We start from the raw sequence: 18,794 nt of genomic DNA, 5'->3' as shown, positions 1-18,794 counted from the left end.
TAATTTCAAAGTAATATTTTTTTAATTGAAAGGTTCATTTTCAAGAATAACGTTAATATTATAAGCCGCTCTTCCTCCACCCCACCCACCCCCACAAAAATCGAAGGTTCTTCATTGATTATTCTGATTCGAATTTACAACTTTATACAGATATAAACGCATTTCAACATCAAAAAGTAGCGTAAATATCTAATTAATAGCTCTTTTCTCTGTCCATGCCTTTTCCATGACACTAAAGTGTTTTATTTCCTTATAATTTCTATATAGTGCTAATATTATAAATAATTTCTTCGAATTACCATAACTCTAAGCAATTGAATAGGCATTCCAAAACATTAATGAGTTTTTTCCTGATTCATAAGAATGAAAAACAGAAATGCGATTTTTTGTTCTTTAAATTAAGATTGATTTCACATTGAGTCTAGTTTATTAATTACTACTCCATTGATTTTTTTATATTATTGCTTTTATTTTTATTAATCAAAAAAGCACATTTAAATATTCAGGACTCGCTTGATATTTGCGTACAGACGTTCGCTTGAATTTGAGAATCAATTTAAATAATTTAATAAATATTAAAATGTGAGAAAAATCTTCATCTTCGGATTTAAAACGTTTCATTTTAGATTTGGGAAATAAGAGTTAAAATTTAAGAGTTAAAGCTAAAAATTACTTTTTATTAAATTTAATTCCATTAATTTTTCCACAATTTTGCGAACCTCCGGTAATGGCGCCCAGGACATTTGCCCAGCCTACCCCAGCTTTGTTACGCCACTGGTTATCATGCTAACTGGCAGACAAACAGATAAAATGTTGAAAATATATTTTTAGAACTCAATAAGGTCTGAAATATAGAGATTCGTCAAAATTTCAAGTTCGAATTTTGTGTTGTTGTTGTTATTTCTGATCCCAGGTGGTATAGCTGCGCTATACCACCTCCATGAAACCAAAGATCTCTAAAATGTCCAAAAACAATAGCGAATCCCTTAAAATCTCAAAAATAGTAAAATTTAAACATTTAAGAATATGATTTTGGGAAGCCTTGCACCAAGGACATTCAGCAAAGATTCTCCGGCCGTGTTGAAAGGTGAGGGATTCCATTCAAAAAACGAGAGAGAGCCGTTTGCTGCTTTCTAGAGATATCCAGACGGTGATACCAACCGGGACTCGTACCAAGGATGAGCAGGTGGGACTCTCCAAAGTGGACTCGACTCCATCCTTTTGATAGAGGAGATTTCAAAATAAGTTAGTGTTGCATCACCATGAAATATGTCAGCGGAGGCTATCTTAGCTAAATTATCGGCAATCTCATTACCATTTAAACCAACATGTGAGGAACTCACTGAAAGTGTATAGAGTGTTCTGCGGAGAGCCTTGCAATAAGGTCTAAGATATTCATGCTAATCTTGTATCCCACTTTCGTCCATTGAGAAAGGTGCTGTATAGAGGCACGACTGCCCGTTAAAATCCGAATGTCCTCGAAGAAAATTTTAGAGAACTTGTCGATATATTGAAGTCCATTACAGATTGCAATAAGTTTGCACCTGAATACAGAACAGTTGTCTGGATTTCTAATCAAAATATCAGCAGCTCCTTCAGGAGTCTCAATGTGCACGTCACTACCAAAAACGCCACCATTTCCTATACACCATCAGTGTACATTTTCAAAGCCGAAGATGGAACGCTGTGGGTTATTTCTAGAGACATATTTCTAGAAACTTTAGCTACAATGATCTGCACAGAACTTCTGCTTATCTTCGTTCATGGCATAATAATAAGCGTTTAAAGAAACATAGTCCTTTTTCCATCGCAAAAGAGACGGATCTACCTTCTGGAGATGCGGAACCACATTCCTTCTACAAAGCCTTGTTGGAATTTTAAGTTTGACCCTGATCGAATTCATTTCCATACTGATCTCTTGGCAAAGATTAGCAAAAAATCAGAGTTACCTGAATTTACTAAAGAGCTTGTTGTAATATTTTGGAAGACAGTAACTTCTCAGAGAAGGAGGTGGTAAATCACTCTCCGTACAGTACAATATCATTAGGGAAGCTATTACGAAGGCCGGTAATTATTCTTGAAGCACTTAATTGCACTTTTTCCAAGTTTGTCTAAGTTAGTTTTTGAGGCACAAAAGTAAATTGGGAAACCATATTCTAGAATTGGTCTGATCAGAGAGATGAAGGTGGTTCTCAGAGCATTAGCATCTGCACACGAATCTCGTCCGGAAATATATTTAAGTAAGTTGAGTTTTTTTCCTACATTTATTTACAAGAGCTTCTATATATCTGTTGCTCAATATCTCTTGATCGAGAACGTAGCCCAAGTATTTGGCATTTTTTGCATAATTTAATTGACAGCCATTCATATAGACACTTGGTTGGTAGTTATAAAGCCGTCTGTTGGTAGTAAAGAAAATAACCAAGAAATTTGAGGTATTGAAAGTCAGTTTATGTATTTCAGCAAAAGCACATACCTCAGTAAGTGCAGAGTTGAGGTTAATTTCAATTCTACCTATGTCAGAGGCAGAATGCTACAAGATGATATCATCGGCAAAAAGTCCCTATCAAAAATTAATGATTACCTTTTGAATTTTGTTTTGTAGATTATAAAATTGCCTCTATACTTTGTACATGCGAAAGTTAAAATAAAATAGGCCATGAAAATAATGGTTGATGGTAAATGAAAGGTGACCTCTACATTGTAAATGTATATTTATAAAATTTTAATAAAACGTTTGAATTTAAAATTCTTTTTTTTTTCTTCTTTTATATTATAAAAATAAAACTTCTTTCGGTGGTTTTTAAAATTTGACTATACTATTAAAATAGTTGCATAACTACCCTAAAGTTTCTAACGTTTTAATGTTTTTTTCTACCATTATCTACGCTACTGATTTTTAATTAATTTTTAAAAGACAATTTTAAACACAATTGGTAATAATTCCTTTCTTTTCTTTGTCGAAATATTAAATCTAAAGCACCATCCAATCATATCTAATTATTCGTGCGTTTTTGCCAATGCTAAAATTGGCTTTTTCATTTTTTTTTTTTTTTTTTTTATTATTATTGTGTTGAATAGCAGCTTTCAATATGCGCTAGCAAATATGTATTTATTTTTAAACATTGTATTTAAAACTGTTATATTTCTGTGACTATATAACTTAATTTTGTTTCCAATTTCAGTGCCTTTATATTTTTAATGCTCAGTTGCCATAATATCTTTTTTTCACATTTTAGCTCAATTTCATTAAAAAAAATTTGTTTCACTTCATAAATTTGTCGGGATTTTTTTTCCCATGATTACATTTTTAATCGCACTGATTTCAAAATTCAAATACTAGAATTCTAATATTTGATTAAATATAGAAAATTCGAAGACGGTCTCTCTTAAAATAAGACGAATGTGAATAAAGGTCATAAAATCTAAAGGAAACGAAAAATATTTCTCATAAAAATATAATCGAGTTAATGCATTCAGTCGCATAATATTGGGAATTATTGTGGGATATTATTTAATTCAATATTCAAAAATTTTATGCAATATTTTAAATATTGTTTAATATTATATAATATTACACAAAGTGTGTGTACAACTAAGGAAACACAACCGAACATATTGCGGCCTTCGTGATAAGGTCTCGACTTTGGGCTGGAGGTTTCAAGTCCGAAACCTGATTTCATCAAACAGCCGCCGCGTAAGCAGCTTAATTGCTGGAATCCGCGTCCGTTAAATCGCTGGAATCAAGCGCTTGTCCATTGGAATGGCATGGAATCTTGGAGATGGGAATGCTAGCTCAAGTATCGTCCAAATCATCTAGCCATAGTTCAAAATTAAAGACTGTCCCACAACAGTTTTAAAACAGGACGTAAATATAACTAATCTAAAAAAAACTAAAATATTTTGAAGAAAGAAGCTCTTGATTGAACTATGTGAGATAGTCGAAATCACGCCAGATTTATCGAAGGAATACTGAAGAGGTGAAGAATTTCATCGAACTCCGTCATTCAAGGACAAGGCCAATGGGCTTCAGAACTTTGGCAATACACCCAAAGGAAAACATTAGCGTGGTGAAATCTGTACTGAATTTGTCAAAACGATTGATTAATCTGGGCAGTAAAAGATTTTTTACAAAAAAAAAAAGCATCAAATTTAATTTCTACATTATCTGAATTTTGTGAGTCACTATCCTTTTTGAAGGAATCAATGTAAAATAATCTTTTCAGACAGAATCCTTAAAGAAACATGGGATTCTGTTATTTGATACGGTAAAGGATGAAAAACGAGATCTTCCCTATTTATAAAATGTTTGAATTCTGCGAATCTACTGAGAATGCCAAAACATACATTGAATTTAAAAATTGGTTTGTCCATTATGCTATTCAGGAATGTAAATCCACAGAAAAGGAGTAATGAAACAAGTCTAAGTGTCAGCAGGCCTATGCCCGATATAATTCATTTAGCTATTTTTACAGGAAAAGGTAAAGGAGAAGTCATATCACTGACTCTCCGACCCGTCTGGATAAACTGTTTCGGATATGGATAAAATAACTGAATGACCGAACCGCTGTTACAGCAACACTGGCGGAACTATGATTGAGTCCTAAAGGCCATCACCGGCCACGGTACAACCTTTCCCTAAGGAAGTACGTCCCGCCATCGATGAGAGGAACCAGACCCCCACCTTTTCATGTACCTTCTAGGGTGGCGAGAACCAACCACCATGTCGGAAGCTTCTCATCTTCATTTTGAGGTGCCTCCCTCCCCCCCAGTGGTGCACCTTCGAGGAAAATGAGGATGAGGTAAAGGAGAAAACGTATGAGGATGAAGTAAAGAAGAAAAGTAACTTTTCCACTACATTTCTACATTCAATGCTTTCAATTCCCAATTCTGTTTGCTTTCACAATAATTCATAAAGTTAAAGCACAATCTCTTAAAGTTGCCAGTATCAACCTACAAATTATACTTTTATCCAGCGAGTCAATTATATATTGCATATATAATAACAGTCATTCCTGCTAGGTGTACATATGCAATATTTTTCATAAGGCGTGTTTCAAATTTTTAGGGACACTATATAAAAACATAAAATCGAAATAATTTTTAACTAATATCTGTAAAAACTTCTTTGAAAAACATGAAAAATTAAATATAATAAAAAAATCTAAAATAATTAAATAAATATCAATGCTAATAAAAGAAGAAATTACAAAAAAAATGCCAAATTTGTGTTTCAAATTTTTAGGGACAGCTAGATGAGATGGTATATAAATTCAAGTTAAATCTTTATTATTGCTCATTTTCATTTACTACCAGTTGTTTTAATAACTTAAAAAGCTTATATTGAAAACGTCCTCGTTAGTACTTAATTTTTTGCCGAAGAAATATGGCTAAAGGGAAATGGTTATCAGATCTTGAAAAAGGCCAAATAAAAGCTTATTACAGCGAAAAAAGTCTTTGAGAAATATTGCAGCCCTCATAAAACGTTCAAAACTTGCTGTGGAAAATTATGTGAAGCAGTTAAATGTGAAATCAACTGCCATTCAAAAGCGAGGACCTAAGCCAAAGCTCGATTCACGTACCCGCAGGAGAATTATTCAGAAATGTGTAAATGAAAAATCATCAGTACGAAAAGTAACAAAAGAATTGAAACTGCTATGTTCTCACACTACTCTTTGGAGGTCAATCAAGAGCAATAAAAACATGAAATATGCGAAAAAGGCTTGCAAACCACCACTTGCCAAACAACACAAATTACAACCTTTATTCTGGGCAAAGGAATACATGCATTTCAAAGATGAGTGGATAGAAGTCATGTTCAGCGACGAGAAGAAGTTTAATCTAGATGGGCCAGACGATTGGAGATATTACTGGCATGATCTAAGAAAAGAACCAGAGATTTTCTCCAAAAGGCAAATGGGTGGTGGATCTGTTATGATTTGGGGAGCGTTTAGCTTCAATGGTACATGCGAACTGGCATTTATGAATGAAAGAATGGATTCTGATCGATACCAAGAAATGCTACAAACACATTTACTTAATGCAGGACTTGAAATATGTGGACCAAATTGGACTTTCAATAAGATAATGCATCAATCCACAGCTCAAAATCAACAAAAAAGTGGTTTAGAGATAACAATGTGAAAGTTATAGATTGGCCAGCTAGAAGCCCTGATCTAAACCCCATTGGAAATCTATGGGGTCTTTTGGCAAGAACAGTTTATGAAGGAAAGCGTCAATTTTATTCGAAAATGCAACTTCAACAAGCAATAATGAAAGCTTGGTGTTCTCTGGATCCAACACTTCTTCAGAACCTAATATATTCTATGCCAAACAGAATATATGATGTCATCAGAAAAAATGTTGCTAATATTGAACGGTAAAAAAGTTTAATTTGAAGTTTTGAAGCTTTTAATTCCACTGTCCCTAAAAATTTGAAACACAAAATTTGTGCTGCTCTTTTGTTTAGTTATTTCAAAGATGAAATTTATTTGTGTAATCTTTATTTGTTTAATCTAAATTATCTTACAATATTTATTTTTGTTATTATCTAACTTGTTTCAGAAATAAATGTCAAATATTTATTATTCACGCTTTTATTTTCATTTTTATTGGTGTCCCTAAAAAATTGAAACACACCTTATATGCACCCAAAGGTGATATTAAAAATTTCAATTATTCGAAGGCTTTAAAGAGTAAGTAATGAAGTATAATTAACTGGAGTTGAGGGTCTTAAAACCTCTTAAGGAAATTGAAAATAAAAACAGAAAAACAAAATACAAAAAATATATGTATTTTCTTCTTTCATAAGTATAGAATCAATAAATACGTACAGGACCACGGATGCAATAGCTATCAACTTAAAATACAGATATATTAAAAGTCAAATATAAATTTAAAATATATTATAAAACAAGTTACAGTATGCATGATTATTCTAAACGAAATATTTAAAATTTTACAGTTTAAAAAAGAAATAAAAGTTATGAAATAAATTAAAAGAAGCAGAACCACTTAAAAAGTTAAAAGATGTACAAATACATTTTTTTCGAAAAACTTTTTTCATTTATTACTTTCTCTTATATTAATTTAGAGAAAATCAAATAATCGTCAAAAAATTCGAACTCGAGATTTTGGCGAATCTCCATGTTTTAGACTTCCCTGAGTTCAAAACACATTTCTGGAAAATGTCCATTTGTCTGTGACAAAGATAATATAAAAATGCTTTGAGCTAGAAGGATAAAATTTGGTGTATGGTTTTTATACCAAATTTGTAGATTTCTATCAAATTTTGAGCAAAATCCGTTCAGAGGAATTCTGTCTATTCCGCTGCTCGAATGTAATTTAACATGATAACTATAAAACGAAGAGAGCCAGACAAATAAAATTCGATACAAAGAATTAACATCTATAGTCTAGACACCTATCAAATGTTAACCAAAGGGATTTTAAGGGATTGACCGTCCGTCGGTCTGTACTTTTAGAAACATGTAAACTCGATAATTCAAAGACGCAATGACTTAAATTATCAAGTTTGGTATCTGATTTTGTGACTATGAATGTAATTTTTTGTCAAATCTTTGTTTCAGTCAGTTGGGAAACACGCATCTAAAACACAAATTTGAGTTTCAGATATTATTAACTGCATGCCAAGGATTAATCGCCTAATAACTCGCCAATGCTATGATAGGATCACACAACCGATTCAGTAAAAATGCCACATTCGCGCCAAAGATTAACATTTCGTAATTATTGTACACCAATGCTATGCAAGACGTTTTCTGATGCTATTTAAGGCGTTCTCTGGGATAACACCTTTATTAGTATGTATGCGAGAAAGTTTTGGTCATTCAGAATGCTGAATACAAATGAAATTAGAAATGAAATCCTTCAAATTTTTCTTCATTAGATCAAATTTTTATTAATTAAAATTTTTAATCATGCTGATTTTTTCGCATTTATAATCCCTTGCGTAAATGCAATTAAAAACAATGATATACATTACTTTATGAACTGCACATACAATTTGGTGCGCTGGATAATTTAAAATGATATAAATCGAAACAACATAGTTACTCCTCTTTATGTCCACTTTTATTTGTTATGGATATTTTGGTCCATAAGCATAATCCCTAACCTAAAATAATACCTAAAGTATTGCCATTCAAGTCACTCCTAGCGGCAAGGGTGGCCCAGCCATCCAGCATCAATGAAATCCATTCCTTTCATTTTCATGGCCTTTCATTTAAAGAAAACGGATGAAACAAAGGAAAATAAAAAATGCATACACACAAAGAAGCCTCAGAATTTAAATCGAAATTAGTTATCCCTTTCCGAGTATTGAGATAAAAGTGAACTTCGTCCTCTACTATGACTGGAGATGAAGCAGCCATGGTTACTGAACACAAAGTAAGGAGCCATCTCCAATTCAGATATAGGGTTTATATTTTTGAGTGATGCCAAAGATATTTTTCTGAATCTGCATCAATCTCCATCATCTTACAGAAGCATTGCATCAGTATGATGACAGAAAATCATCAAAACAATTAATTGGATTTTTTAACTGAATGCAGGATACAGATAAATAAAATTATGAAATACTTTAACAAAGCAGGAAATTGGAAAAATTAATGACATAGTTATCTCTTTCTCTAGAACAATCGAAAATCCTGTTGGGCAATTTAATTAAAAATTAATAAATTAAGAATATTGAAAAATTATCTGTAAAAAAAAAACTAAAAAGGGCGAGAAAATAAAAATTGTTTCTAAAAAAAATTCGAATAAAGTGAATTCTTTTTAGGTTAGTCTTAAAAATTATTTGATCGCATCTTTCAGTTTAGAACTTAAACCAAAATTTGATCATTGGTATCACAGATATCACATAATAGTGTTTTATATTGCACAGTATTATGCAAGAACGTTAAATCTTACAAGGTATCATTTATTTCTTAGGGCTAGATATTATATATTAAAATTCTAAGACGTTATTTGAATTCGTCTATGGGCTAAATTGTAATTATGGATTTAGTTCTATTACGAGTGCAAGATTCTAACAAACGATATGCTGTAGCATCGCGGCCAACTCTCCATCCCCCCCCCTCCTTGAAAAAGTTTTATCATATTTCAGTTTGTAAGAATCTACAGAACTCTAGGATTTAGGCGTTTCATTCTTCGAAGACATCACAATGCTATCAAGTATTTTTCTATAAAGCACTATGAAAATAACAACGAGTTATAGGTATATCAGTAACTTAAACATGCCCGTAAATCGAACAATGAAACACTTTTGAATCTTATAAAATAAACCTAATTTAGCAAATTTTGACTGCTTTTTCAGTTCTTATGAAGTGCATTCAATAATTTGTAACAATATAATGGCAATGGTGGATTTCGGTATTTTACGGCCCAAGACAGTGCATAATATAAGGCTCCTCTTTTAATAAATGACCTATTTAGTTTCAAGCTTCGACACATTTTTTACTTAGTATTATTTTAATGATTTATTTTAGGTTATTTTCGCTTTACTAATTAAAACGAGTATGTCTTTATTTATTTATGATTCATGACAATGCAATAGCCATGTTTAAATGAATTATTATTTAAGCAGACACTCAATGTTTGTAAATTATATAATAACTCAGTAAATGTAGAGAATGATAGGAATATGATTAATTATGCAATAACGAAGTTATTATTTCTATCCTAACAGCTTATATAGAATTTGCATTTTTTAAAAATTTATTTGACTTTGTTTCTAATGACATTTCAAATTAATTCTGTCTGTGGTCTTCCTCATCCCAATTACCTAGTCAGAAATTCATATGTGCAGTAATTAGAATGGGGCATTAACGCTGGAGTAATTGAAACAAATATTTGCTTAGATCGGAAACATTGTATCAGCCATTCATACATTTTTAATATTTAAAAGACGCAGATTACGTAAGATGCAAATTTTTCCACGCACTAAAAATATTGTCTTTCTAAGTATTTGACCGCAAGAAACCTTTTCAACTGCTACCGTTGCTAAAGGCGTTAGAAATTAAGGGCTTACAGCCCAATTTGAGCTCCTTACCTTATCATTTGTTTTTGTTTGATAACTGATATACCTTGTAGGGCTTCGAAGTTCTTGTCGTCTTACTCACGACAGCCATACCGGTTCCTCTTCTCAATTAAATGGATTACAAAACTGGAGTGAGCCAGTTTCAATGCATTTGTAAGCAACAAAGATATCCAACAGTTGGATTAGAAATAAATGCATACAAAAGATGCTAATAAGACTAATTGTTTCATAAAGATGATTTCTTATAATTTGTTAGGAATGTTGATTGTGCTTAATTTCACTTAAATCTCTTATTTATATGTTGATGACCATGGCATCTTCAATAACATTACTAAATTGTGATAGACATTAACGCCGTATTATTTTATTAATTCACACTGATTAAATTTATTGTGTTAAATGAATCTTCCTATTGGAATCAAATCTCATGACATACTAGTGACAGTAAAAATGTAACAGTAAGATCATTTATCTTCTACTTGCTTTGTTGTTGTTTCTTATGGCACTTGCCATGGACAAACCCACTGTTACGAAGACAGCGATTTTAAGCCGGTGGGGGTGTGTCTCTTGTTTGTTTAGTAGCACCAACTAGGGCCAAGAGTACGACTTTGCTACTCACGCATCACTCATTCGCTTACACAACCCCTTTTTACAATGGGGCACATTCACACATCTCACAGATATAACAACAATGCTAAAACCGGGACTCGAACCCAGGACGCCCAGATCACAGTGAAGACGCGCTACCCCTATGCCAGGACGCCGGTTCTTCTACTCGTACGTTCTCTTAAGTGATACTGTGACTAAACTTTTTTTTTTACTGCATGCAGACTGAACAGACAATTAATAGAATCTTTTTTTCTTTAATTTTCAACAATAGAAGAAAATCGGGTTGTTGAATACATGATAAAACAAAGAAAGCAGTTTAAATTTCATTGAGACAATAAACTATGCATGTTGTTGAAAATTATGCAAGAAATATCTTTAAAAGAAATAAAAATACAAAAGAAAGCATGGCAACTAAATTAATATCATTAAGAAGATATTTTTGAAATTTTAAAATAGTGTAAAAGTTATTTATGTGCGATTATATTTTCAGAAATTAACATAGAAATCATTAATAAAATTTTAGAAAAATCATACCGGGATAAACATTTCCATCTTCCAAAGTTTATTTGTACCAAATTTGGTAATTTTAGGCCAGATGGTCTGTCTCTCGGAGCGCCAGCAGAAACACACACATTCTTCTTTAGTACTCCTTGAATTTGAGAACAACCTGGTTAGAGGAGATAAACAGTTGTTAGGAGATTAAGGAGTTAAGGAGATTAAGTTGTTAAGAATTTTAAATAAATATTTTATGTAATCTGATGTTGATGGTTTCCTCAACAAAGTATTTTGAATTTCATATTTTCATAAACATATTACTCATAATATTTTAGATGCCTTTTAACGTTCATAGTACTATGCATCTCTCCAGATGTCTGTCATCTGACCTCAAATTTGAACTTTAATTTGAAAAAATAGTGATTGAATATTTTAACTAATATAATATAATAAGTTTCTTGTTGGAACTAAACATGATTACTAAAAATAAAAGAATAGAAAGTAGAATCGGCCAGCATTTTAAGTTTTATGCACATTAAAGAATCTTTTTTGCAGTTTATGTGATATTCTCAGAGGACTGAGATTTTCAATCCATTCACCAACAACAAAATTCAGTGCAATAGAATTAATTTTCAAGTCATTAGAAAGATGATTCATTCTTCTTATACATCCAATCATATTACAAGAAAGGGCAGCAGTGTTTAGAAATGGACGCATTTTAAAAAACAATTTTTCTGAAGTAATTGTGAGTATAGTAAAATTTCAAACAATTTATTAAAAGCGGACTTAACGCAAAAACCTATTTAGTATGGTAATTTAAAGCGTATTTTGATACAGCCAAACCGCCCTTAACAGCACCTTGCATTATGAGGGATTCGCATAAAGAACAAATCAAAATTTTAAAAAAGTGACTTGCTTAGCTGGAGATGTTGGTGGGAACGAAAGGTGAGGAGACACCGTGACGTCACATGCTAGATTGTTGTCTGCGTTAGTCACTTTATTGAAAAGAATCTTTATATTTACATGGAAAACATTTCAGCCGGATTGCGTTATAGAATGTGACTCCGATGGGTTTCAGTAAGTGAATGTGGAGCCTAAAACTACGAGTTTGTGTCTCTAAGACCGAGTTAGAGGTGCATGCCATTGATGAACTACCGATGAGCGTATGGAGCTGCATTCTGTGTCACGGTAAAAAACTGCAGAGAAGAGAAAGAAATAATAGAAGCAACATAGCATCAGCTTTCTAATGAAATAAGGGAGATGTTGAAAGCATTGCACATTGTTCCATCTTATGTTGAGAAACATCACCTTGATAAAGCAATAGCTATGAGAGCTACAAATTCATCTAATGATGATGCCGTGTTTCATTTTTGACAAATTTTAAGACAAATGTTTTTAGACGATTTATTTCTAAAAAAAGCAAGGTACTTTTTTTTTCGAAATGGAACGTATTGTTTCTATTTTACAGGGATTCCTATAGAAAAAAATTGTTTCGCTGAATGAATGTTTCGAATTACGAGGAAGTTTCGGGAACGAATTTTACTCGTTAAGTGGTGTTTTCCACTGTATCTTCATCATTAACAATGAAACAAAATTCAAGAACACAATATTTATACATAGCAACAACGAAGGAAAACGATTTGAGTTTTATGACAACAATAAAATATATTGTTATAGAATAAATTTAAAATTATTTTTAAAAATAAATTTTAAAAAATTAATTGAAAATAAATTTTAAAAAATTGTTCAGTTTAGCAATTAAATTTGTATCAATGGAAAGCTTGATGACACTCAAAGTTTTTCTTAACTTTTAATTAATTAAAATTGTAATCAATTTTTTCCAGAAATGGTGCCTGGGTACACATTCTCACCTTCCAAAGTATAAATGTGCCAAATTTAGAAGCTCTAGATCAATTGGTCAGTTCTTTGAAGTAGCGACACGCAGAGACGCATATTCTTCTTATTTGTTAGTAGGGATTAAGTTCGTTAAGTAATATATTTTATGCATACAAGAATTATTTATTAGTTTTCTAGTTAGTAAAGCTATGATACATTTGATAAGTCTTTTGACCACAAAATAGTATTTTTTTTTATTTTAAGAACAAAAGTATAATGGATATTAAATTTTTTCATTAATTTATATTTTATTAAATAGATAAGTTACAAACTATGCCATATTAATTAGCTTCAATTTTAACAATTATTAGAAATATCCCTTTCCTAATCAGCTTAATAATGTAATTACTGTAATAATCAGGGCCGCTGCGTGGGGGTGACAAAATTGTTCACCGCACAAGGGCGCCTGGACCAGGGGGCGCCAAAATTTAGAGTACTTATAGTTTTTTTAATTTAATGTTACTTAAATAAAATTTGCTAATTATACGCTTACAATTTTGTACCATGGATGCAGCTCAACAAAAACTTTATGATGCAGAAAAAGTTTACTGGCAACCGGTTATTGTACGGCTTATTTATTTAATTCAATTTTTAACCCGGCAATGCCTTGCATTTAGAGGTTCTTCGAAAGAGTTGTATCGTGGTGATAATGTAAATTTTTTGAAGTTGGTTGAAACCATAGCAAAATTTGATCCAATAATCGCTGAACATCTCCACAAAATTCAAAATCTCAAAAGAAGAACATTGCTCATTACTTAGGGGATGAAATTCAGAATGAAATATAAGTATTATTTCAGAAGGAATTAAAAAATATTTATCACATATGATTAAATCGTCAAATTATTACTCACTAATTCTGGATACTACACTTGATGTCAGTCATACCGAACATTTGACTGTTGTAATTCGATTTGTTTATAAGAACGAGGAAACCAATAAAGCTCAAATTGAAGAACATTTTTTAGAATTTCAATCTGTTGACGACACTACTGGACAAGGTCTGTTTAAATTCATAAATGGACATTTAAAATCGTTAGAACTAAAATTTATCAGATTTACGAGGCCAATCTTACGATAAGGGTGCTAACATGAGAGGAAAGCACAAAGAATTGCAACAAAAAATTATTGAAAATAATTCGAGGGCACTCTATATCCCCTTAAGTAATCGTGGATCACATGAAGCGTATGAACATGCAATAATGCAAATATCGTTGCTGATGATTTGGGGGTGGATACTCATTTTACACAAAGTCGAAACATGTTTAAAAAGAAACTGTTTGAAGATGAACAAACCGACGAACCAATCAACAATCCAAACGAAAAATTTAAGTTTGAATTTTACAATATAATATTAAACACTGCTATTTCTTCAATTACTGAAAGATTCAGTCAATTAAAATAACATTACAATTACTTCAAGGTAGTAATTGTATATACCTAATACCCTACCACTATATACCTAATTTAAAAAACTGGAGTGACAATGAAATTTTAAAACATTGTAAAGAATTAGGCTACTGGAGAACGAAGTTTTTCAAAACTTAAAATTATAAAAAACTACATGTGATCTACCATGGCGCAGGAGAGATTATAGGACTTGTCAATTATATCCAGATATAGCGAAATGTTGGATAAATTAAATATAAAGGAATTGATACGAGCGTTTGTAATTGTTAAAGCTATAAGAATCAATATTTGAATATATTTTCTAATTTTTATATTTTACTTAAAAAATGTTTTATCATTGTTTTGTTTTTAAAATTTATGAAATAATAAAAAACAATAACACAAACGTGTTTTAATATTATAATTTTAAAGCTTTTCAATTCGGAAGTCAAATTTTGAATATTATAAAAGAGTGTTTCACATATAATTTGCAGTACTTTATAAGATTGCAACAGAACCCCATAAAGGGGCGCCAAATTTCAACTTGAACAAGGGCGCCTAATACCCACGCGGCGGCCCTGGTAATAATCCTTAGAATTGTTTGCGGTTGTTACTATTTATTCAAGAATTTCAGCATTTCTTTTTACAGTTTATTAATGCTAAATTTTTTCCCAACATGTGTTACAATGAGCAAGTGTTAGTTTTCATTTTAGAATTATATTTCCATGAGCCATGTACTATGAATTTGGATGAGCGATTAAGACGTTTCTTAGAACTGTTTTCTTTCTTGATACATTTAGCTATGTATTTTAAAAGAAAATATAACATTTGCTAAATTTAGTGTACAAACATTTATAATTCCTTTTATTCATTTATGTGTTAAAGTTAGTTAAACTTCCACATATAATTAATAATTTCCATTTATTAACTTAGATATTTTTAAAATTCCATTACACGCAAAATGATCAGCATATTATAATTAGTGTTAAACATCAAAATTTAACTCAAATACTAATGAATTTTTTGTATATTGAGCAGCTAACATTCACATAGAATGAAGTTGTTCATTCAGTCCTTCTTCATCAAATTTAATGAAAGTTACCGATAATTTTTTGCAATATTGCCTATGATTTAAAAAAATTCATTTAACAGCAACATTTAGTTCAAATACCAATTCACTTTCTTTTTGCTTTAACAGTTAAAACCTTCAACAAACCTATGAATCCCTCCCTTACTACCCCCCCCCTTGAACTACAGATAATCGATAGGATGTTTAATTGTATGCAGATGCCCTTGTACGTACAAGTCCCAATACCATATGAAACCTTACTTGTTTAACATGAACTTCTGGTCATGTCAAACAGATAAGGTTTCAGAAGACCAGTTTGTAAGGAGAGGGGCGGGGGGAATTTCTCTGGAAACCATTAAATATTGACATGTTAATTTTTTGCTTACTACTAGTGAATGAACTTTAAACTATTTGCTATCTACTTTTTCTACTACTTGTATTTATTTACTTTTTAATTTCGTAGTGGTATTTATAAAGATAGCGGTTAATTTAAAATTAGCATTATACTTGTCATTTAAAAAAAAAACAATTCTTGATATTTTTGTAAATTGGCAATAAATTGATAAAATAATTCATATAGATTGGCTTAGTTTCTTTCAGTTAGGAACTAATTTCCCGCCATTTCAAAAACATTGGAAATAACAATGATAACAAAGTAAATATTGAAATAATAATTATCTAAATTGCGTCTACAGGGTGTGGAAGAAAAAACCGGATAAACAAATTTTAATATAACTTGTTTAAAAATTAATAAAAAGAGTGGACTTTTAAGTAAATTTACTTAATAAATAAATTTAATTAGTTTCAAAGTGGCCGAATTTTGCAGTGATGCAGAGACGCAAACGCTAATTGAAATTTTCAGCAATGTGCCGCAAGTCTTCTTCCTTTAATGTATCCCATTACAGCAGAAGCCATTGCTTTAGAGAGTCCAAACTTTTATGTTGTTTAGTGAAAGTCCTAGACTTCAAATGGACCATGCACTTTAATCATGGGATTGAGATTCGGCGAGTATTGTGCCCATTTTCCAGATGATATCACGTCCAGAAAATGTTCGTTCCACCACTCTTCTGTCTTTTTAGCCTTGTGAGCTCATGCAGAAACTCCTACTGTACATTGCCGAAGTGCGTTTTGGCCCACGGAAATATAACAGCTTCTAGAATGTCCCGCTGGTATATTTTTGAATTATTTTAACTCCGTCATCCATAAAATCCAGGGATGTTTTGCAGCTTTCGCAAATTCCGCTTCTGACCATGATCGACTTTGGATTTTTGCGATGTTCACCAATTGCTGAAGTGCTTGCTGCATCTACAGACCAAATCCTATAGTACAAGGAATTACAAACTTTTGGACAGTAAAGAGCTTCTCATTAGTGAAAAGGAATCTCTCTCAGTTCTGACCCTTTCAAAAGTTTTCTGCGTGTTTGGAGCCACACGAGTTTGTTTTCTTCAGTGAGAAGCTGAACATTCTGGACCATGTAAGGCTTCAATCCAAGATCTGATTTTGTCATTCGTTGCTTTGATTGGTCCCTTATTTCCAGTTCATGAGAGATCTTTTTCATAGAAACCTTCGAATTTCACTGAACTCACTTTTTGATAACCTACGGCTACTGAAAGTGTTCACCATATGTTTTAGTTCACTTTCTTTGCTTTGACCATCATTACCAAGCTGTTTGAAACAATAGATTGCATCAGACACTGTTTGCCGAGGCATATTAAACAAACGAACGATTTCATGCTGTTCGTTTTAAAACTTTAAAATAGCTTATCTTTTGTTTGGTATTGTGAAAAAGCCGAAAATCAGAACATAAACTAAAAGATACATTATAAAATATGTTATAATTGAAGTGGTAGACAAAAAGAAGTGAAAAAAAATTAAAAAGAAATTAACTAACCTCTATTCTATGATGTAATAACTTTGTCCGAGTTTTTGTGCCACATCCTGTATATATTATTATTACACATTATTTGTGACGTTAATTTTGAACAAACTGAAATATGCTGTCTTTGTAAAATAGTTTCCTATTTATTATTAACTTTTGCAGTTTATTTATTTAAATAAAAAAAATTTTTTTTTTAACTTGTGAGATTATGAGAATCCTTTCTCTCAGTTACGCCTCTTTAAAATAATATCACATAGCAGTTCTTAATGCCTTTACTAAATTTATGTAACAAAAATATTTATATTACTATTTGATCAATTCGCAACCTTTACATTATAGTAACTATTAGAATGAAGAATTTAGAATTATGCAGTGTAATTATTTTGATAAGAATTTATTGAAAATAATCAAATATGCTTTTACACTGTATATTCTGAGGGAAAAGATATTGAAACTTTGTAGCATATTTATCCATTGAACTACAATTAATATTTTAAATTTAAAGCAGACATTAACGGCAACATTATCATCTTTCAGGTCATCATTAATAACTGCGGGTTTAAAAAGGACATATTACGTAAGTCTTACAATTTTAAAGTTTTAAACATTAATTACATTAGCCTTTTTAATTCAAAAAAAAAATATTCTTTAAAAAGTTTGGTTACTATAACACCTTAATAACTGTGGAATAAATACGTAAAATTAAAATATTAAAAAAAATTCACACGTTTCGATCAGATATTTTGTTTATTCACACATTCGAAAACCCTCCGCGCTCTTATTCATGCGTCAGGATGCATTTATTTAATCAAAATAATAGTGAGAGGAAAGATGTGAAGAGATATTTACATTTGACAATAATGTGAATTCGGATTATTCGCTAACTTAGAAAGCGAAAAAATTGCTGTTAACTCATAATATTGTGGGAAAAATATTCTATTTCACAATAATATACTTTAGAACAATTTTTATTTACTGTAAGTGACGCAGAGATTAAACTGTAATGAATAAATGGAAGATTTCTGTTCTTAAAATTTGATAACTACATTTTATTACATAATTGTTTATGTTAAAAAAGTTCTTTTAAAATATTCGTTACTGAATTTTTTCATAACGCTGTAAAGTTAACAACGGAAAATAATTTCGGTCACATTTAATGATATTATATAAAATATTCTTTGTGCCACTCCTGAAAGTTTCTTTACCACTTCAACTAGCTATATAAGTAATAAATATGCAATTTTGGGTTAGAATAAAATAGTGCGGTGAGAAACGACACGGCACTCACATACAAATAAAAAGAAAAAAAAAGAAAAGAAAAAAAGACTGATCGGGGGAGGGGGACCTAAGCAATCAAGATCGGTGAACTGAAACGAACAATATTCAGTTGTTACATTGAG

At 31.3% G+C, this 18,794-nt stretch overlaps 1 protein-coding gene across 1 annotated transcript in view; it reads right to left on the bottom strand.

Moving 5' to 3' along the window:
* Nucleotides 1-18,794, bottom strand: part of LOC129977900 (ocellar opsin-like) — a 61,036-nt gene that overhangs the window by 27,344 nt on the left and 14,898 nt on the right. Inside the window, exon 2 of the mRNA XM_056090593.1 lies at nucleotides 11,204-11,336. Coding sequence (XP_055946568.1) covers nucleotides 11,204-11,336 — 133 coding nt within the window. The remainder of the gene's footprint in view (nucleotides 1-11,203; nucleotides 11,337-18,794) is intronic.

Source organism: Argiope bruennichi, chromosome 1, assembly GCF_947563725.1.
Source record: "Argiope bruennichi chromosome 1, qqArgBrue1.1, whole genome shotgun sequence".
NCBI lineage: Eukaryota > Metazoa > Arthropoda > Arachnida > Araneae > Araneidae > Argiope > Argiope bruennichi.
This window is presented reverse-complemented; position numbering and strand designations above follow the sequence as displayed.